This window comes from Carassius gibelio, chromosome A15 (genome assembly GCF_023724105.1).
Source record: "Carassius gibelio isolate Cgi1373 ecotype wild population from Czech Republic chromosome A15, carGib1.2-hapl.c, whole genome shotgun sequence".
Lineage (NCBI taxonomy): Eukaryota > Metazoa > Chordata > Actinopteri > Cypriniformes > Cyprinidae > Carassius > Carassius gibelio.
This window is the reverse complement of record NC_068385.1, coordinates 8,123,817-8,147,577: the sequence shown is the minus strand read 5'-3', so window position 1 is coordinate 8,147,577 and position 23,761 is coordinate 8,123,817. Positions and strand designations below refer to the sequence as shown.

The following is a 23,761-nucleotide window of genomic DNA, read 5'->3' as shown; positions in this document are numbered from 1 at the left end:
AGTTTGTGCTTCCTGTAGGGAAAAACATTTTAATGTCCCGAAACCTGGAGAGTTTATTGTCCCCAGGTGACTCTTTTTTTCTGTCCTTCATGCATTTGTGTCTGTTCCTCTGTTCCAGAATGACTTTAACAGTCCAAGAGTTCAGAAGAATCATGTTTTCAAAACTAAGTTATGCAATTTATACATTTTATGTGTATATGTATATATGAAGTTGAAATTAACAAAGTAATAAATATGAGGAAAGATGTTTAAATTATAAAAAACTATGAGATAACAAATCATAATCATGACATAATTATTACTTTTTATCTCATAATTTCAACTTTTGTGTGACAATTTCAACGTTTTATATAATTATTTATATTACAACTATATTAAAACTTTGACTTGATTATGACTTATTATCTCATAATTTAGATTGTATGCCATCATTATGATGTTTTATGTAATTATGATTTACTAAAGCATTTTGTTTCTCATATAATTGTTATAGTTATGAGAAAAGATGTAATAATTATGACATAAAATGTAAAAAATGTAAGATAAAAGTAAAATTATGACAAAAAAACTAATTATGAGATAAAAATTCATAATAATGAGATAAGTCATAATGAATACATTACAAAAAAGGTTATACCAGAAAGTTTACATTTTGACTTAAAAAGTCATAATTATGAGATAAAAAGTCATAATTAAAAAAAATATATTACAATGAGATAAGAAAAAGCCAAATTTATGAGATAACAAGTAAAAATTATGACTTTTTATCTCATAATTTCAATTTTTGTGTGACAATTTCAACGTTTTATATAATAATTTATAGTACAACTATATTACAACTTTGACTTTTGAATTATTATCTCATAATTTAGATTTAATGTCATCATTATAACCTTTTATGTCCTAATTATGAGTAACTAAAGCATGATTTAGTGTCTTATATAATTAGAGAAACTAATTATATAAGATAATTGAGAATAGATATAATAATTATGACATAAAAAGTTGAAAATGTAAGATAAAAATTTTAATTATGACAAAAAAAATCCATATTCTGAGATAAAAACTCATAATAATGAGAAGTCATAATCAAGACAAAGTCAAGGTTATACCAGAAATTTGAAATTGTTACTTAAAAAGTCATAATTATGACATAAAAATTCATAATTTAAAAAATTTATAACAATGAGATAAGAAAAAGCCAAATTTATGAGATAACAAGTCTTAATTATGACTTTTTATCTCATAATTTCAACATTTGTGTGACAATTACAATGATTTATATAAATATTTAGATTAAAACTTTGACTTTTGACTTAGTATCTCATAATTTAGATTTTATGCCATCATTATGTTTTATGTCCTAATTATGATTTTCTAAAGCACTGATTTTGTTTCTTATACAATTATTATAATTATGAGAATAGATGTAATAATTATGACATAAAAAGTTGTTGAAAATGTAAGATAAAAAGTAAAATTATGCCAAAAAAGAAAATTCTAATTATGAGATAACTCTTAATAATGAGATAAATCATAATCAAGACAAAGTAACGGTTATACCAGAAAGTTAAAATTGTGATTTAAAAAGTCATAATTATTAGATAAAAGTCATAATTTTGACAAAAATGTAAAACAATGAGATAAGAAGAAAAAGCCAAATTTATGAAGAACAAGTCATAATTATGACATCAGTTTAGGCCATAACTATGACTTTTTATCTCATAATTTCAGCTTTTGTGTGACAATTTCATTGTTTTATATAATTATTTACATTACAACTGTATTAAAACTTTGACTTGATTTTGACTTACCTCATAATTTAGATTGTATGCCATCATTATGATGTTTTATGTAATTATGATTTACTAAAGCATTTAGTTTCTTATATAATTATTATAATTATGAGAACAGATGTAATAATTATGACATAAAAAGTTGTTAAAAATGTAAGATAAAGTAAAATTATGCCAAAAAGAAATCCAAATTATGAGATAATAATGAGATAAAACATAATCACGACAAAATCAAGGTTATACCAGAAAGTTGAAATTGTGACTTAAAAAGCCATAATTATGTCATAAAAAGTCATAATTAAAAAAAATTATAACAATGAGATAATAAAAAGCCAAATTTATGAGATAACAAGTCATAATTATGACTATTTATCTCATAATTTCAACTTTTGTGTGACAATTTCAACGTTTTATATAATTATTTATATTACAACTATATTACAACTTTGACTTTTGACTTAGTATCTCATAATTTAGATTTTATGATGTTTTATGTCCTAATTATGTTTTTCTAAAGCATGATTTTGTTTCTTATATAATTATCATAATTATGAGAATAGATGTAATAATTATGAAATAAAAAGTTGTTGAAAATGTAAGTTAAAAAGTAAAATTATCATAATCAAGACAAAGTCAAGATTATAACAGAAATTTGAAATTGTGACTTAAAAAGTCATAATTATGACATAAAAAGTCATAATTTAAAAAATGATAACAACGAGATAATAAAAAGCCAAATTTATGAGATAAGTCATAATTCGTACTTTTCTTACTTTCAACTTTTGTGTGACAATTTCAACGTTTTATATAATTATTTATATTACAACTATATTACAACTTTGACTTTTGACTCAGTATCTCATAATTTAGATTTAATGCCATCATTATGACGTTTTATGCTCTAATTATGATTTTCTAAGGCATGATTTTGTTTCTTATATAATTATTATAATTATGAGAATAGATGTAATAATTATGCCAAAAAAAGTCCAAATTATGAGATAACTCATAATAATGAGACAAGCCATAATCAAGACAAAGTCATAAATTGTGGTCATAAATAGGACATAAATTGTCACAGTTATGAGATAAATGGTCAGAATGCTGATATTTGATGCCATAATTGGGACATTTATATCTTCATTACGTCTTCTTATATAATTTTTATTATTTGCCAAAGCATGATTTAGTTTCGTATGCGACAGAAATGACCTCAGTTTATCTTTGTGTTTTAAACTCTATCCGTTTCTACTTGAATGTTTTGGCATGTCGTGTTCTGCTGGTGCAGGTGACTCATGTGCTGAAGGAGAAGTACCCCCTCGGTGAAGCCGCGGGAGCTGTTAGCATGTTACCAGGGCAATGAGAGCGCAAACAGACATGATGGGAAGGTTTAGGTTTCTCTTAGGGGAAACACACAACCCAAAATAACAAAATAAAACACTGAGGCCAGATTCTGGAGAGCCAGACGCTGCAGTCCAGACCCACAAATGATCCTGTGGTACATGGTGACATGGTCTGGTGGGTTTGCTCTGTTTCCTTTACTCAAAGACAATGTGAAATTAAAGTTGATTTACTCTTAATACCTATTCCTGGTCTGCACACAATCTTTCTGCAAAACATAAAAACTTGTTCCACCTCTGAAGCAACTTTCCTTTTTTCGCTTTGTTTATTAAATAACTGTATTACTAATTTTATTATAAAATATGAATAATAAATTAGTTTAGACCTTTGAGTGTTTATAGTATTAGGGTTTCCATAGGATAGAAAAATCACAAATCTGATATTTTGAATATCTCATTACATGCAATTTGTGTTTTTATTATCGTATCTAATTATCATAGAATTATTATCATAATAATAATTATGAAATACAATAATTTAAATTATCATAAAAACTATTATGTAGTGTATATATATATATATATATATATATTAGGGATGCACCGAAATGAAAATTCTTGGCCGAAACCGAAAACCGAAAAAGAGAAAACCAAGGCCGAAAACCGAAACCGAAACACCGAAATAAATTATGCCAATTATTAGTACCATTGCATTTATTGCTATGACAGTGTACTAACTACTAAAATTAAGACATTGCAATTGCATAAATTAATATTAAAGTTTCAAAGATAATTACAATTACATAACTTATTTAAAAAAAAAAACATGAAAAAACTTAATTACAAATGATGCAAATATTTATTAAGCACATTGCAACAATGCACAGTATAAAATAAAATTCAAACAAAAAATTTATCCCACTCATGTGTATATTTAATAATAATGCACAGGCCTACTGGCCTGCAGAAAGGTTTTAAAATGAACAGTTCTCTCATAAAAACAAAGTGCATTTAGGTGAAGTGCATTTGAAATTTTTCTATGTAGGACTAGAAAGTGCATTACTTCTCCAGTTGGCAAGACTGTTATCACTTCTGGGGATGGGGACTTCAGACAGATAACCATCTAGCTGTTGAGCAGTTGAGCTTGTCATCTGCCTGACATTTGAGACATATTTGAGAGAGTGTATTTAAATAGGGCCAGGGCATAAATAAACATTTTTATCAAATTAAAGCAGAAATCTAGCAGAAAATCTAGCATAAATATGGCTACAATCTGATATTATGTATGTATATATGTTTGTGTGTGTGTGTGTAGTAGCCTAAGAACAAAATAGCCAACGTATTATTATTATTTGAGGCACTTTCTTGCAGAATTCCACTGAACATATCAGACAACGATGGTGCATGCCACTCATCTGGTGCAAAGACCAGTCTTTTTTCTGCGCTCTGATCTGTCTCCTACGCTTTGCGCTTCTCCGTCTCCACGCGGGTTCTCCGCATCCAGCGCGGCCTGGATCTTTTCTCGTGCGCGCTGCCTTATTTCCGCATACAAGTAATGGTCTTTATAACGCGGATCAAGCACATTCGCGATGAAGTGCAGAGGATCTGAAAAGATCTCAGTGAGACGTGTGCTAACAGACTCTATAAGACTGTACTTTTCTTTGTTTTCACTTCGTGGTCCATCTTAATCTCTTTGTTAGGAGACGTTTTAGTGCTGCGAATAAAGGAATACGAAGAGAGAGAATGTTCTCACTGGTGTTAAGTGAATGTCGCGTGGAGCTCGTGGTCTGCGCTTTGCAGGTGCACGTGCAGGTCGCGGTTTCTGTTTGCGTCATCACAACATTTCGGCCGTGTTGTTTCGGTGATAAAAGTCTATCGGCCGAAAACCGAAAAGGCCATTTTCGGCCGAAAATTTTCGGTTGCCGAAATTTCGGTGCATCCCTAATATATATATATATATATATATATATATATATATATATATATATATATATATATATATATATATATATATATATATATATATATATATATATATAATAAAATTTTAATATAAATATATTTTAATATAAATTAAATTAATATATATATATATATATATATATATATATATATATATATATATATATATATATATATATATATATATATATATATAAAATTATATTCATTTTATTTTATTTATATTAAAATATATTTATATTAAAATTGTATTTTATTTATTATTACATACTGTATTTATAATAAAAACCTAACAAATAAGATTATTTTTTTAGAATTTTGAAAATGATTTTACATTAATAAAATGATTATATTTATTATAATTATCATACAAAATTATTTGTAGTTTTTTGTATTGTTTATATACGTAAATATAATTTAAAAGCATTGATTTAAAAAGTATTGAGTAATTTAAAAACATGAATAATTAATTTATTAGTATTCAATATATTAAAAATATATATTTTATACACAAATATATTTGCAATATAAAATAAAATATAGTACAGAAATGGAGTGTATGTATATATGTATGTATATATTTTCAGCTTCTTCTCTTTAATCTTGCAAATACTAAACACCAAGAACTGATTACTTTGTGTCTAGTTATATTTTTCTTGGAAAATCTTTAACATGCAATGTATCTGAGGCGTCCAAATCCCTAAAAGAGATAAAACCAGGCCAGATCTAAAGAAGTGTGTCATTAATAGTGTCCAGGTTTCTCAAGTTGCACAGATCTGTGTGTGTTCCCGGATACAGACTCATCTTTACGCTCACTTTTCCTCTGGATCGTGTGCCATGCGTCCCTGGCAGAGGCTTCAAAGCTAACGCTAATGCTGTTACTAGCTCAGTAATGTGTCTGTCTCAAAGTTAAAGCGCTGCACTTCAGATATGGAGACCAGGTTGAGATAAACGTCTCAGTTATGCTCGGCGGCGTCTCAAGTTAACCATCTCAAGGGAAAGGTTGAGTCTTAAGCACGTCTATTAATACCCACACATTTAAAGACGGTCACATATGCACAACGATGAACCCAGAGAGAGGACAGCTGTTAGTTTTAGCTGCTGATCTCAGATCCTAATCATGACACCAAATAGACATTTCTCAGTGTTTCTCAAGCTGTTGCTGACTTCAAGTCTTCCGCATAAAATAGATTTATTAGTCAGTTTCATGTGCATTATCACTTTTTGCATTTCAGACAAAGACAGGACACTTTTTAGCACTAATACAACAAACTGATCAGTAATTGAGGTGCATCAGGGGATTAATAACTGATTATTTATGTAATTCTTTCATTGTTATGCTGCCGCAGAGGATGATGGGAAATGTAGTTTTGTCACTGAGGATTGTGTTATCCTTCATCAGGAATAATTTGGATAAAGAAATATATATATAAAAATAGAAATTAATTAAAATAAATTAAATTAAATATTCATTAAATTGTGATTGACAGAATCTGGAAAACAAAATAGTCTAAAACATACATAAAAATAAGTAAAATTAGATTATTGGAGTTTTTGGATTATTGTTACTTATTAGCAATTTACTGAGTGAATATTCTTTCAAAGTAAATTTGATTGAACTTTTAAATAATGTTGTGATTCAACATAAAATCACAATTTAACTTTCTTAATGCACTGGTCATCCTGTTGTCTCAAAAAAAAAAAAAAAAAAAAAAAAAAATATATATATATATATATATATATATATATATATATATATATATAATCTTTTGTCAAAATATACTCACTGTCATTCAAAGGGGTCTGTAAGACTTTTTAAAGCTTTGAAAAGAAGTATCTTTCGCTCACAAGGGCTGCATTTATTTTATTAATATCGTTAAAATTATGAAACATTATTGCGATTTTAAATAGCTGTCTTCCATGTGAACATTTTGTGAAATATAATTTATTGCTGTGATGAAATCTAAATTTTCAGCATCATTACTCAAGTCTTCGAGTCTCAGGGCACCAAAGCAAAAATAGCTGCCCACTGCTGTGTGTGTCAGTGTGTGTGTGTGTGTGTGTGTGTGTTTTCATGACTCACTGCTCTCTGTGTGCACTTGGAAGGGTTAAATGCAGAGCACAAATTTCAAGTATGGGACACCATACATGGCTACACATCACTTTTTTCCAATATGTGTGTGTGCAAAGGTTTGTGGGTAATGATGTGTGTGTGTGAAGGGTTAAATTCCTCCAGTGTCTCCCAGGTCTGGTGTGAATGTCCTGTTTAATGTAAACAGTGAAAGAACACACATACAACAGTGTGTTTAATGAACGGGGAGGGAGAGGGAAAAGAACGATGATACACGCTGAATTACAGCCTGTGTGTGAGTTTATTTAAACATTAGACTCCGTGAAACACACACAGCTCTGATCTCAGTCAGATCTGATCTTTAACTCAAACACACACCAGCATCCATCACTTACACACGTCGTGTGATTGATCCAAGCATGTTTAAATGCTGAGAACGTATAAAAACATGAGCTGCTCAGAGGAAAACCAACGTTTAGTAGAAGAGTTTTGTGTTGGCATTTATAACAGAAATATGAAACAAGCTGTAAACACTCATTACCAGAGAGACTATACAAACTAACAAAGAGCTCTCTGTTCCCTGCTCATCACGTTTGGATTCACAACAACTTTTTAATTTCCATTACCACAGACTGCTGTGTATGAAGAGACATCAATTATATTTACATTGAAGGAGCAGCTCACTCAAAAATAAACATTTGCTAAAAAATGTGCCCACCCTCAGGATACTTCATCAGATTTGGAGAAATGTAGCATTGCATCAGTGTCTCATCAATGGATGCTCTGTAGTGAATGGGTGCCGTCAGAATGAGAGCTGATAAAAACATCACAATAATCCACAGCACTCAGTTAACATCTGGAGAAGACAAAAGATGAAACAAATCCAGCATTAAGACAATTTAAACCATTGCTACCATCTAAAATATGAGTTCATAATTCATAATAACGTTTACTCCAGTTAAAAAGTACATCTCCTGTTGTCTCTTAAATAAAATTCCACCTCATATTTGTTTAGAGCTGTTTTGGCATTGACCACTTTTTCACTGGAGGAAGCATTATTATGGATCATTTTAGTTAAAAATCTTCTTAATGTTGGATTTGTTTCATCTTTTGTCTTCTCCAGATGTGAATTGATGGACTGGATTACTTGTGGATTATTGTGATGTTTTTATCAGATGTTTAGACTCTCATTCTGACGGCACCCATTCACTGCAGAGCATCCGTTGATGAGACACTGATGCAATGCTACATTTCTCCAAACCTGATGAAGAAATAAACTCTTCTACACATCACAACTACACATAAACACATTATTTTCTTATCTTTACAAACTGAAAATGACACTTTTCTTTAATGATATTTAATCTTAAATTTAATCCTGATTTACAACCTTGATTATGTTTGTGTTTTAGTTTAATCTGTTTGGTTCTGTTAACTGTTAAACTAACTTTTACTCAAAACGTATTACTTTTAGCTGCAAGGAAATATTTAAAATTTTCATATACGTTTTGTTAAGTTGTTCATCTAATATATATATAGCCAGTTTAATTAAGACAAGTGAAATAAAACAAGTTTTGCTCAACTAGAAACACTCAGGTTAAGATAAATATGATCAGTACATGGTGAATATTGCCATTCAAACTGTCATTAAATGCAACAGCGCCACCTGCTGCTCCTTTAATGCGTCTCTGTTCAGTCCAACACTTTCCATTGTCTGGCTGCAGTTTTTATTTCTGATCTTTGCTGATGAACCTTTTTGGTGAGTATTTTGGTGAGTTGAATACATATTCATAAACCTTCCCTTGTAACTATAAACTCATAAACAAAACAAAAAACATATTAGGTCATTGTTTTCTAACAACAAAAGTACCAGGAACCACTGTGGTAATGATACATGATACAATGGCAATTCCAATACCACATTAGAACCAGTGTATTCCTAGAAGTACTGTTATTGGTACTGGTAATAATTCAGTACATTAAAATATGGTAATTTTTTCATCTGATACCAGTACAGTATTTTTCTCAAGCTCTTTTGTCTTCATAGTTAATATCTGCATGTTCACACATTATTAGCAATGAGTCTTATTTCTATAGGAACACATTTATAAAGTGGATTGGGGTTGTTAGTTGACTGTCGCTTAGCTGTGGTTGAGTGTGTGTGTTTTGGAGTGTGTTCAGAACCCCTGCAGCCATTAATTAGGAGGAACCGTAACATTTCAACACGGCTGACATTTCCCCCATCTCTCTCTCTCTCTCTCTCTCTCTCTCTCTATCACGTTAAAAACTCCCGGCCTGTCAGCCAACTCCTCTGCTGCGCTTGTCCGGATCCGTGGAATGTGTGGTGTTGAAACTGTGTGTGTGTGTGTGTGTGTGTTTTCCCTGGTGGGGTGATTGTTCTTTAGTTTATGTCCATTAGGCTCTTTCCTGGAGTCTTAATTCTTGTGCGCTCAGACTGGAGGTTTTGAGCCCTGCAGCTGTGCAGAAACACACACACACACACACACTGTTCAACATCCTCGCATTATTAGGGAGGGCTCGTCTGAGGTCAAATAAGACTGTTACACTGGGAATAACTTGCGCTTAATACACACACACACACACACACACAAAGTTTCCAGTGTGCTGCAGCTGTTCTTTGGGTTTGTGTGTCTTTGAGGTATTTTCCCATATTATAATAAGCCCATTAATGCAGCTTTCCCCTCCATCTCTCTCTCTCTCTCTCTCTCTCTCTCTCTCTCTCTCTCTCCTTCACTCTCACATCAGTGCTGTTTTTATTTCTCCTCCTCTCTCTGACTGTGACGTACTACAGGACTGTCTCATGGGGGGTTTGAGGGCTTGTGGTGCTGGGATTGAGACCCTCACCTCATGTTTGAACACAGGGGCGGATCTACTGGGTGGCATAGTGGCAAATGCCACCCTAAAAGAAAGCCTTGCCACCCCCGAATTAAAGGTTATGGCCAATTTGAAAATTTACAAGCGCGAATATTTCGTGATTCGTGATCCCGCTCCGAACTCCCGAAATGATTTAAATGATTTGCGATTCACAAACTGACTCAAATGATTCGCGAACCCGCTTTGAACTCCCGAACTGACTCAAATGATTCGCGAACCCGCTTTGAACTCCCGAACTGACTCAAATGATTCGTGAACCCGCTTTGAACTCTCGAACTGATTCAAATGATTCGCGAACCCGCTACGAACTCCCGAACTGATTCAAATGATTCCTGATCCCACTCCGAACTCCCGAACTGACTCAAATGATTCGTGAACCCGCTTTGAACTCTCGAACTGATTCAAATGATTCGCGAACCCGCTACGAACTCCCGAACTGACTCAAATGATTCGCGAACCCGCTCCGAACTCCCGAACTGATTCAAATGATTTGCGATCCCCAAACTGACTCAAATGATTCGCGAACCCGCTTTGAACTCCAGAACTGACTCAAATGATTCGCGAACCCGCTACGAACTTCCGAACTGATTCAAATGATTAGCGATCCCGCTCCGAACTCACGAACTGATTCAAATGATTCGCGAACCCGCTACGAACTCCCGAACTGATTCAAATGATTTGCGATCCCCAAACTGACTCAAATGATTCGCGAACCCGCTTTGAACTCCAGGACTGACTCAAATGATTCGCGAACCCGCTCCGAACTCTCGAATTGATTCAAATGATCCGCAAAGCCGCTCCGAACTGCCGAACTCATTCAAATGATTTGCGATCCCCAAACTGACTCAAACGATTCGCGAACCTGAACTCTGACATATATTCAGATATAAATGTAATTTAAAAAAGAAATTAATAATTTTCGATTTTCAAATATTGCACGTGTCAAACATAGTCTATTTTGCCTTTAATACTGTTGACGGTGTCCTTTATCAGTAGGCTTTATATTTATGCTCAACATGAAGTATAGATATTGTTGTTATGAAGGCAAGATCCTGGTCTGTCGGCGGCCTCCCATTGGCTATTAAAGTCATGTGTTTCTTATAACAAATTGACATATTGATAGCACTTAACCTTTTATAATGCTCTTAATTACATGTTGATGCATACTGTATGCATTAGTGAGTGTGTGGTGCTTATGTGGTATGGTCACTTATTCCTTATATGAACTGTTTCAAATGCAAGACATTGATTGCATGAGATTAAGTTTGTAAATGAAAGCCTGTGCCCTTTTTCAATGTGCACATATATTTATCATCTAACTGTGATAACTGTGACTAAATTCAGTACATAAACGTCTGCCAAATGTTGCCACCCCTCAAAAATTCCTGCCCCCATCTCGCCACCCCATCAATATTTTTCTAGATCTATCCCTGGATAAATAGATAGATGAATGAATGAACGATAGATAGACAAATGAATTAATGATAGATAGATAGATAGATAGATAGATAGATAGATTATTATTTGTCACAGCACTTACATATTTTGGCTCTTTTGTCTATCTCATCTGTTAAATGATTAAATCTCAATGGAGTGTAAATGTATTGAATCTACGTTCTTTTACATTCGTACGCGTGTGGTATTCACGACGCCGAATACGTCACGACGTGGCCGTGGTTGCCTTAGCAACCGCTCCAGCTTCACCGCCAGTGCGCCACAACATTCCCTCAAGCGGAGGCTGCAGATCCACCGACAGATGACACGGATCTGATATCGACGAAGCGTTTTAAAGCGTTTCTTCACAGCCGACTGCGCTCCGTGTAAGTTAACAGAAGCGCTTATTTTATTCTGCAGGAGTAAAGTCCCATCATGTAAGACGAAGAGATGTCGGTTAGCTTAGCCGCTAGCGCGCTAATCCTTCAGCACAACTGATCAAACTCACCGTAATACGATCTTTTCTCTTTATTTACTGTCCTCATTATGCACTTTATTCGTTATGTTTTTGTATTTGTGCAGTGTGCATGTTTGTGTGACTACAAGAAGTTGTGTGTTAAACTGTAACGTTAGTAATCTTTAGTACAGATGTCATGTATCGTCTAAAAAAAAAAAAAAATCAGATAAAAATGGCTTTAAATGCAATAAACAAATCTCTTAACTGGACCATTTCAACGAATAAACCTGAAAACTAAAAATTAAACGTAAAAATAGTGTTGCTGAGTTTTTAAGTCCCAGTGAGCTTTTACATTGTGACATTGATTTTGTGTTAAATTATAAAATAAATAAAATCCAAATTAAACATTTGGATTAAAAAAATGGATTTGATATTAGGCCTAAAATATCTCAGTCTGTCAGACCTGTGCAGTGAAAAGTATTTATTATTATTATTAAGTATTTATGTATTTGATCTGTTTCAATGCAATCATAAACATCAGTTTTATGTTGATTTATAATTGTTATTTGGAGAAAATAATTGAGGCTGACTGTATGATTTCTGTATCTCTTGTTCTTCTTCGGTTGTGATTTCTGCAGCTGACGTGTGTGATATTTAACCAGGTGAAAGATGCCCGGGACAGATGACCCTCGTAAACTCTTCCTCCTGACCACGGCGGGAAACTACTTCAGTCTGGACACACAAGCGTCTCTGTCCAGCTGCCGTCCTCTCGATAACTTCTTAGATGATAGCAATGAGTTCCTGCTCACCGTCAGCAGAGACACAGACGAGCTGCGCTTCTCCAACAAGGTCCTGAGAGCCACATACAGCTGTGATATAGAACTAAGCCACACAACAAATTATAAATAGTTTTTAAAAAGTGTCCGCTGAATTAATTGATGGGAATGTTTTTTGATGCATTTTGCTTTTGTTTGTTTCTTTCATAAATACTCCATTTGACAATGTGAATGAAACAGTGTTATTTTTATGTACTCTTATGGTATTTAATAATATTTAGAATTTGCTTTAATTTTTACATATTTCATTATATATATATAATATAATATTTGATATTGTAAAATATATATATATATATATATATATATATATATATATATATATATATATATATGTATGTATATATATATATATATATATATATATATATTTTTTTTTTTTTTTTTTTATTTAAATTTTAGTTTAAGTTTTAGTAATTTTTTATGCGCTCTTGGCATTTTTATGACTAGTTTTTTAAAATATTTTTATTAAGCTTTCACTTATTTTTATTTTAGTTTTGTATTTGATCTATCTACACTGTATGATGGTTAAATCTCTTATAGCAAGAACATCTGCACTTTGTTGTTTATGATGAGAAATTATAGTATTACTAACCCAATGATGATAATATTCATTAAAAATAATAATCATCGTCTTGCAATCGGCACAACCCAATATCAAAGCATGATTTTTTCACACAAGAAAGAATGATTTTCATGCAGTTAGATATATGCACCAGTATAAAAATTAATAACAATATTTACATATTAGCAGTATGTATCTACATATATATATTTTTTATTACATGGTAATTTTATTACATAGAAAATGCATTTATAATTTTTTTTAATCAATGAAAAAATAATGCATATATTAAAACTATTTTTAATGCATGCTTCAGTGAGCGCTTTTATGCGAGGATGCAATGACTCTTTATTTAACTTGCACTTTGAACTGATTAACTGGCATAAATGAAAAGATTAATTTAAATCAAAAACTTATTCAGTGCTTCATTTAAATCTAGCGTGTTTGTTACAAACTTCAGGAAACTTAATGGTCGAATAAAAAGTGCATTAAAATCACTAAAGTATTCATGATAATTAGCATAATTTTATATTGCAGTAATGTTCATTAAATCGCAGATGTTCTGTATATCACTCAGCTTCAAATGCTTTTATGGCTCATTTATGGCTCATGTTGTCTCTGTGTAGCTGGAGAACATGGACGGCGACGGCAGGGTTCTGCTGTTCTTCAAGCCTCGTCCGTGTGTGGTGAGCGAGGAGAACCTGCACCGATCCGTCCTGGTGTCCTCCATGCTGGAGTCTCCCATCAGCACCCTGTACCAGGCTCTGAAACAGGTCTACGGCCCCGTTCTGCTGCAGGTCAGCCGCAAACACACCGGACACGTCTCACATGGTTGTGAATTCACTGCTGGGTTTGTAATGCGTGGTGTGTGTGTGTGTTTTCTGCAGGATGATAAATGGAGTCAGTCGTTCGACTCAAAGCTTCAGTCTCTGCTCACGGATCTTGAGGTCGGGCTGGGCTCTGTGCTCAGACACTCACACCCAAAGGATTCTGGGGAACGGAGTCATTCAGAGACGGATGTGTCGAGTGAGTTCTCTTCCAAACATGTGCATTTCCCATTTTGTACTTCTGTGCATTTATACTCCACATACTGGTGTGTGTGTGTGTGTGCAGGTATCATGACCCCTCTGGATGAGTTCGGCTTCTGGGCTGATGTCAGTCGCTCTGGACAGCATAGCAGAGACCGAGACAGAGCGGCACACTTCTCTGAACTCTTCACCACCGTTGAGAAGGTGCATACAGCACATGCACACTGTGATTGTGTCGGTCAGAGTTACTCCATGTGTTAGTATGTTTGCATGAACTAGTGTTATTTTAGTATTGTTTATATACTATAATAGTTTTAATTAAGTTATGTGCTTTTTTCTATTAAGTTAAATTTCAGTTTTTCAATTCAATTTTAGTACTTCAACTTTTTAATTTTAATTTTAAATTAAATTAGTAATTTGTTATGTGCACTTGTCATTTTTTTTTATTCCTATTCAGCTTACATTTATATTTACCTTATTTTTAGTGGTCTTAGTACTTCAGATTAAATTTATTTGATCTCAGTTAGTTACAAAGTTAATATTTTAGTTTAAGTAAAGTCGTTTTTACTATTTAGTTTTAATTTATTTTAATTTCAGTTTTAGTCTCGAATACTTCAACTTAATGTTTTAAGGTACTTTTTTATGTGATTTATTCGTTTTTAAATATTTTTATTTATCTTAATTTAGATTTATTTCAGTTTTACTACTTCTAACATTTTAACTTAAACTCATTTTATTTCATTTAGTTACCAAAATAACATTTATAATTTATTTAGGTTTTGGAGCAATTATGCAATTAAGTGCATTTGTCATTTTTAAAGACGTTTTCATTTTCAATATTTCTAAATTATAATTTTATTAATTTAAGTACTTCAACTTATTATTGTTTCAATTAGATTCCATGGCAACATTTCTATATCTAATGTAAGTTTGTTTTTTTGGTTTTCATCTTATATTTCTATTTCTATTTGATTTGATTTCAATTATTTCCATTCATTTTAAATAGTTTTGAGTTTAAGTTGATAACAACAGCAATGTTTTCACTTGTTTTATGAGAAAACATTTAACTGTGCATGGTGTGTTTGTTTCAGGACTACAGCAATCTGGACAGTTTCAGTCTGGTGGAGGTACTGGACCTGATTGAGAGCACCCGTGAGACAGTAGATGACGTGTGGAAACAGAATGAGCACGCCCCCTACCCCGAGACACGCATGATCCGACTCATGGATGTCATAGGTGCACAGATCAGACAAGGATGCTAAGTGATAATGATGCTTGCCTCAGTGATATTTAGGGCCCTATGAAATCTGTTTATTTTTTTTCCAAATTCCGTTTTTTCCGTTAACATTTTTCTAGATTCCATTTTTTTCTGTTTTAACTCCTTTTTAATGGTTAAATTAGATTGTATTAATCAAAAAAGCATGTTTAATTAATTAAAATCATAACACTTTACAACTTTACTTTACTTTACAATACATTTTCAGATCAATTTCTTAAAAGTTTAACAAAAAAATGACATGTTTAAGGCCTTATGAAATGTTTTATTTTTTCTTCCCCATATGTTTTATTGTTACCTAATTCTGTGTTTTAGCATGTCTAATTATTTAAATGCATAAAAACAACTTATTTTGTTAAATTTTTTCTTAAAATAGCCTTATGAAATGAGTTTTTCCCCTCGGAAATCCTGTTGTGTATTTACATTTTTATGGTTATCAAGTGAAGGCATAAAACATTAATTTAATTTATCGAAAATTAAGCTAACTTTATTTTTTGGTAAACAAAGGGGGATTTACTATTAAAAATAAAACATGGAAGAAATGTTGTGTCATTATTCTTAAAAAAAATAATAAAAATATCGCGATTTGATGTAAGTGCAATTACCTCGTTTTGATTAATTAATTCTAAATTTGACAAATTCCGTGACATTCCACGTTAAACTTTAAATTCCGTTTTTATGACTGGATTCCGTCCGCGTTTTCTGCATCACAGAAATCATAGGGCCCTAAATATATCTGATGAAACACTAAAGACGTTCCTGATGTATTCGCGTTTACAGGCGGAGCTCTCGGCAGGTTTGTACAAAGGAAGCTGAGCACCCTGCACTTGTGGGATGATCCATATTTCACAGTCAGGGAGGGGCTTAAAGGGGGCGTGGCTGCCTGTGAGCAGTGGGTGGCGGTCTGTGAACACCTGACTGGTCAGGTGTGGAAACGCTACTCGCCTCATCCGTGGAGCGGAGAGAAGCACCGCCCCCAGGGGCTGCAGAGCCTCGCTCAGCGACTGGAGGAGGTCAGACTGACACCTGTCAATCATCTCAGACAGTATAGTCTAGTGCATTACCTCATGACATGTGTGTGTGTGTGTGTTTCAGGTGCTGCAGGTTCGATCTGTGTGTGAGAAACTGCAGCGTTTATTATCCGGAGGGAAGCTGCAGGTTTCACCCGCACGTGTGTATCAGCCTTTCACAGGGCTCAACCCAATACACTACAACCCTTATACTGAGGTACACCAATGCACAAGATCTTCACCGTCATGCTGAATATTTGATATATCACTCAGAACATCACCGTGTGTGTGTGTGTGTGTGTGTGTTCAGCCCTTATGGAGAGCTGCAGTGTCTCAGTTTGATCGACTCATCGCTCCAGCAGAACAGGAAGCAGCTGGAAAGCTCAAGACCTTCATAATAGATGCACAGGACAGTCCACAGCAGGTACACACACTCACACTAGTCTTGTGTATCCAGAGGTTTGGCTTTTTGTCCAGCTTATTCTAGCCATTTAGACAGGAAGAAACCTAAGGCTCTGAGTTTTGAGGTGCTGTGTGCATCAGATTGTCTTGATGTTTGATTTCTAATGAACTCTCAGACATACAGAGGAGCGCACAGCTGTACACTATTGCTGTCTTGTCTTCGTTCCAGCTGCTGCAGGTGTTTCAGAAACACAGAGAACTGATCAAACGACCCACAATCAGCAAAGAACTGCAGCCCGAGAGAGAGACGCTTCTGACGCGACTGCTGGACTACAACAAGGGTCAGATCACACACACTGAGCAGTACAGTACATCATATTACATTTTATAATAATAGTACTACTACTAAGGAAAACATTTTTGTATAGCACTTTTCACAAGATAAAATACATTAGTAGAATATACAGTTTTCACAAAATAAGTTCACTAGGTGAAATAGAAACAAAGACTGGAGAAAGTATTTCACTCAAACTCTATATCAATGAAATACTCATAAGCAGCTTTAAATAAAGGAAAGTGATTATAGTTGTAGTTGATTTTAATGATTCCTGTTGTTGTGCAGGACTGCGGGTGGATTTTGAGAACCGATGTCACGGGGCTCCAGGAGAGAAAACTGGTCCTCTAGCGGGACGAAACCTTCCAGAGGTCATCAACAATATTGTGTGGGTCAGACAGCTGCTGCTTAAGGTGTGTACACACAGACCATCTTCATCAACCCAGAAGCCTTTCAATCAACCATTTAATAGAGCATTGAAGGAGGCGAAGGAGTTACAGCAGCTGAAGTGTGTGTGTGTGTGTGTGTGTGTGTGTGCAGGTGGAGGACTCTCTGAAGATGGCAGACGCGTTGCTCTCCGATCTGTCTGGGTTTCGGCCGCTGCTCCGTTTCTGTGATGAGCTTCAGGAGCAGATGAGATTGTACGAGCAGGAGCAGTTTGAAGACTGGAGCAGAGACCTGCTGTCAGGACTGTCTGACCCCAGATCTGGAATCAGGTTAACACACACACACACACACACACACACACACAGACACACACACACACACACAGACACAGACACACACAGACAAACATACACACACACACACACACAGACACAGACACAGACACACACAGACAAACACACACACACACACACACACACACACACAGACATATGCACACACACAGACACAGGCACACGCACACACACACACACACACACAGACACACACAGACATATGGACACACACAGACACAGGCACACGCATGCGCACACACACACAGACACACGCGCACGCACGCACGCACGCACGCACGCACACACACACACACACCAGAGATGTAGACATACTTTTAAGGTCATCCCATTGCTCTAAATGAAGAATATTCCCCATTTAATAAGCCGCGCCTGCATTGTTGAGAGAGAACAACCCAGATATCATTATTTAAGTCATGTTTTATTATTACATTTAGAAACTAAACGTTTACAAACATTATATACACTATAAATATGTATTGGACCTTTACACTGCAAAAAATTCTAATGGTATTCGGAACTGGGTTAGTTTTGTTAACTAACTAAAACTTTTCGTTACTTGAAATGAAATAAAAATTAACTTAAAAAAAAAAAACCTTTGTGGGCAAGGCATTTCTCATTTTCATTTAAATAAAAAAAAAATACACTAATAAATACAAACATACTGTAAACAGACATAAAAAAAACTATTGAAAACGACTAAAAACATAACTAAAATTAAAGTAAAAACAGAACATATAAAAATAAAATAAAATATTAACAAAAACTATACCATATGTCAATGCTAAATAAAACAACTCGGATTCAAAGCAAAACAATAATGAAAAATACAGTAAATAGCATTTATTATAATTAAACATTTATCATAAACGGCAAACCTAAACTAATCCAAATTGGTGTTTTGCATGCTTGACGTTTATTGTATGTTTCAGATGATAAACTTACATGCTGGGAAATACAATAACTGTCACAAAAACACAACTTTATTATTTCCTCCCAAACATTCACCCGCTTGGTCAAAGTTGTCTCAGTGAGCCTTGTGCCAGATTCGTGGAGTGAGATCTGTCCTGTGTGTGTGTAGTTTGCAGGCCAGTAATGGTGTCATGCAGTTGGATCACATGGACGGTAAACTGAAGATCCAGTACTCGGACCGGCTGGTGTGTTTACTCCGAGAGGTTCGGCAGCTGTCCGCTCTGGGCTTCAGCATCCCTGCTAAGATCCAGCAGGCGGCCAACACCGCCGACAAGTTCTACAGACAGGCCATCATCCTCAAACAGGTGTGTGAGCGCACACACACACACACACACACACACACACACACGAGTAACTAACTTAAACTAGCAGTATGACTACTACCCAAACAACTTCTTTTAGTATAGTGACATTTCTAAGCAGTGTTCTGTTCTATCTTTCAATCACTGATGTCAAAACTCGTCAGTTATACAATCTGATTGTTATTAAAGTTGTTCACTATTGCAGCTAGCTACCTTTTTGTTTAAAGCATGACGTGCTTTGTAGTTTGAAGTAGCTTCCCTCATCAAATATCGCACTGTATTAAAGTGTTTATGTGTGTGTGTGTTTAACAGGTGGCTCATTTCTACAACACCATCGATCAGCAGATGATCCCTTCTCAACGACCCATGATGCTCGGCTGTGCTCTGGCCTTTGAACAGGTCATCAAGGTAACTCTTATGTTTCTACTGCTGGGAAACTGGATTTGACAGAGACGCATTCCTTTGAAAATTTTGGGATCGAGTACTTTTGAATGTTTTTGAATGCATTTATTTGAACAGAATACAGTAAAATATTGTGAAATATTTTTGCAATAAAAAAACTCATCTGTTTGTTGTATGACATGTGTTTTGCAGCAGAATCCGCGCTCTCAATCCCGTGACGAAGGCGGGAAACTCCAGATCACGTGGGAGAATCCTAAAGAGCTGGAGCAGTACATCAGTAAACTGCAGAGCGCCGCGGAGAGACTCTCCACAGAGAACCGCAAACTCAGGAAGTGGCACACCGACTTCACCGACAAGGTGATCTTCCTCTCTGCTCTTCCTCAGGCCTTCCTCCTGATAGAAACATTCATTCAGATTAGCATGGAAGAGCCGCTGTGTGTGTGTTTCGTAGGTGGTGAGTCTGATGGGAGTGGATCTCTTGCGTCAGCAGCAGAGGTGGAAAGATGCTCTTCAGGATCTCAGGACTGGATTCGCCACACTAGAGTCTCAGGTGATCAGGATTCTTCTTATCCTCTGTTTCCAGTGAATGCTGCTCCGCACAAACTCTTTTCTGCATCTGCTCTAAATCTCGGTCACTTATGTTGTACGTTTGGGAACGCAGCTTGTGCCAACCATCTTCCCTAAAGATGGTTGGAAGTTAAACTAAACTTCCCAAATGAGTTTTGACAACAAAAGACGAGGACATCCTACGCTTTTTCAAAATAAAAGTGTGATGGTTTTAATGTTTGATAGTAAAGAAATTGAGACAGCCATAAATATTAGAATTGTAATTTTACAGTTGTATATTACATTATATGTCTTATCTACTTGATTTTGAACAGTGATTTTTAAAACTATTTTATTTAATAATAATAATAAATAATAATAATAATTAATATAATGCACTCAATGTAAAATAAATAAACTGAATATGCGTCAGTATTACAGTATAAAAATTATTCATAATAATAATTATGATTTTTATTTGTAGTAATAGTTCTAAATGAAATAAAACTACTCTGAAATTAAAACCTGTGTATGCACAATTTGGCCAGAAATGTTGTGATTATTATATCAGTAATACTGTATAAAAATTTTAATGATGATAATTTATTTGTAATAGTAGAAGTAGTAGTGTATTAACTAAAATATACTGTAAAAATACTGTAAAATAAAAAATCAAGTATGCACAGTTCGGTCAAATATGTTGTGATTTTATACCGGTATTACTATAAGAAAATATTGACGATAATATAATCATCATCATCATCATCATTATTATTGTTTATAGTAGTAATACTAGCCTTTACAGTAATAAATAAAACAATAATTGTATAATAATCACTCTAAAATAAAAAAATTTAGTATACACAATGTAGAATCGTGTAGAACCAGCCACAATTTAGAACCAGCCAAACTATGAACAAAAAGTGCGACTTATAGTCCGGAAAATACGGTATATCAATAACTGTGATGTAAAAAAAAAAATGCTGTGATTGTTTGCAAGTTTGCACGATTTTGCCAAAAGTGTTGTGGTTATATATCAATATGACTATATAAAAATAAAATAATAATAATAATAATTATTATTATTATTTATTTATTTATTTATGTATTTTTTATTTTTTTATTTTTTTAATTAAAAAAATAATAAGTCGCATAAAAAAATATAAGTTGCACTTTTTTCATAGTTTGGCTGGTCCTGCGACTTATAGTCAGGTGCGACTTATCAAAAAAATTAATTTAACATGAACCGAGAGAAATGAACTAAGAGAAATCATTACCGTCTCCAGCCACCAGAGGGCGCTATATGCTGCTCAGTTCTCCTGTAGTCTACACTGAAGACATAGAGCGCCCTCTCGTGGCTGGATTGTTTTCTCTTGGTTCTTCGTTCTAAATAAATGCGACTTGTGTTGTTTTTTTCTCCATCATGACGTATTTTTGGACTGATGCGACTTATACTCAGGTGCGACTTATAGTCCGAAAAATACGGAATATTTTACACAATATATATATATATATATGCACAGCAAATTGCACCATTCTTAAGTGGAACCTCATATGTCTTGTTAGGTGGCACAGTTTTGTCCCTGTGGGGTCTAACATAGACAGTTCACTGGGCCTTGGAATAGTCAGTGTTTCTGTTAGACTCTTTAAATGTGTGTGTGTGTGTGTGTTCAGGGGTTTCGTGCAGGAGACATGAGGGCCTGGCGGCAGCACTGGAACCATCAGCTGTATAAAGCTCTGGAGCATCAGTATCAGGTGGGACTGGAAGCCCTCAACAAGAACCTGCCGGAGATCAACATCGACCTCATCTTCAAGTAAGAGCCGCACTCCTCTTCTACAGGAGCAGTTCACTCACAAACCCTCCGAAACATTTAACATTGTGTGTTTCTCCAGGCAGGGCCGGCTGCAGTTCCGTCCAGCGTTTGAGGAGGTCAGAGCAAAGTACTACCGCGAGATGAAAAGATTCATCTGCATCCCGAACCAGTTTAAAGGCGTGAGCGAGACGGGAGAGGAGCCCATATTCACCTGCATGATCGAACGCAACGCCAGCGGCTTCCTGACCATCTTCAGCAAAGCCGAACACCTCTTCAGTCGACTCACACACGTGCTGGACAAGTTTCAGGTACCGCAGACCGCCTCCCAAACCCTAGTGAGCTGTGATGTCATAGAGCAGGTTTGAGAAGGTTCTTCTATTGCTATTAACACATTACAATACATTGCAACATGCTTTAGTCAATTAGTTGAGGCAAATGTTAATTATGAATACAGTTATAGACAATTAATTCATGGTGGATTCCAGCTATATTCAAATATTAGAAACCAAAGGGCATTTCTGCATGTAAAGGTCATGCACTGAGGTCATTGCACACACACACACACACACACACACACACACACACACACACACACACACACACGTCTATATTACACCACAGACATCACTTGTGGCTTAAACCAAGCGGACTGCATCCTGAGACATATTAAATGCACATTTTTTATCAATCTAATGTAAGCTTGTATTTATTGTTGTGTTTTAGCACTAATGCATTTCCATTATTTCAAAAGCAGTATGCCACAGGTTGTTCTTGTGCCACTTTAATGCGGTCACGGGGAATCCCGGCACACTCGCACACAAACTCACTTCTGATTTCTGCGCCCACCTCGAGGGGAAACGAGCCGAACGCTTCCTCTTTAGCAGCACAGATGGGAAACCTCACCTCACACGAGCCTCTCTGTCTCAGATCTGTGTCTCTGTTCACAGTAGCTGTCTGATTATTGGGCCGTGCATAACTCTCTGTACACCGACAATGATCTGGCCTTGTACTCTGTATGCAAAACACACCCTCGAGTTTCTAATGAGTGTGCGCTTTCCAAATCTGGAATGACAGCTCAGCGTTTTGCTCATTTCTCCACTTCGAGAGAAAACGAAGACCTATTAAAAGCTTTTTTTGGAGTGGTTTATTTCAGTTTTGCTGGATTGGGAGTTTTTTATGTGGCTAATAACAGAAGAGAAGTGTTGCAAGCCTAATTTAAAATAACACATAATTAGCATATACTCTGTTCGTAGTAGCTGTATGAATGGGTTTCTTCTACTATTGACCCTTTAGAAAAGAAAGTCCTTTAAGGGAGTGAGCGCTTGACTGCACTTGATGCCAAAGTGATTTATTGCACTAAAGTGTGATCTTAAAATCAATCTTTCAAATGTTTGGATGTCACCGTGATTTCTGAACTGCGCTGGTCAAACAATGTGAAAAAATGTGTGTCTTTGATGGTTTTTGATGATCTTTGGAGAAGTGTTATTGTTTAGTATTGTAAAAAAAAACACTGAACAGTCGTTTGAAATAAAATAATCAAATAAAGAAATATATAAAATAAGTAAAATATTAGATTAAA

At 34.7% G+C, this 23,761-nt stretch overlaps 1 protein-coding gene across 2 annotated transcripts in view; it reads left to right on the top strand.

Moving 5' to 3' along the window:
• Positions 1-11,760: 11,760 nt before the first annotated feature.
• The window catches only part of LOC128029084 (cytoplasmic dynein 2 heavy chain 1), a 65,955-nt gene continuing 53,954 nt past the window's right edge, over positions 11,761-23,761 (top strand). The window contains exons 1-18 of one of the 2 annotated variants that reach the window (XM_052616569.1): positions 11,761-12,007; positions 12,618-12,804; positions 13,983-14,153; positions 14,244-14,382; positions 14,470-14,588; positions 15,476-15,620; positions 16,441-16,673; positions 16,756-16,887; positions 16,981-17,094; positions 17,302-17,413; positions 17,695-17,819; positions 17,947-18,122; positions 19,228-19,423; positions 19,733-19,828; positions 20,015-20,179; positions 20,274-20,372; positions 22,043-22,182; positions 22,262-22,490. In XM_052616569.1, coding sequence (XP_052472529.1) covers positions 12,625-12,804; positions 13,983-14,153; positions 14,244-14,382; positions 14,470-14,588; positions 15,476-15,620; positions 16,441-16,673; positions 16,756-16,887; positions 16,981-17,094; positions 17,302-17,413; positions 17,695-17,819; positions 17,947-18,122; positions 19,228-19,423; positions 19,733-19,828; positions 20,015-20,179; positions 20,274-20,372; positions 22,043-22,182; positions 22,262-22,490 — 2,571 coding nt within the window. In that variant the 5' untranslated portion in view covers positions 11,761-12,007; positions 12,618-12,624. Of the gene's footprint in view, positions 12,008-12,593; positions 12,805-13,982; positions 14,154-14,243; positions 14,383-14,469; positions 14,589-15,475; positions 15,621-16,440; positions 16,674-16,755; positions 16,888-16,980; positions 17,095-17,301; positions 17,414-17,694; positions 17,820-17,946; positions 18,123-19,227; positions 19,424-19,732; positions 19,829-20,014; positions 20,180-20,273; positions 20,373-22,042; positions 22,183-22,261; positions 22,491-23,761 lie in introns of both variants that reach the window. The other variant, XM_052616568.1, reaches the window with a different exon arrangement.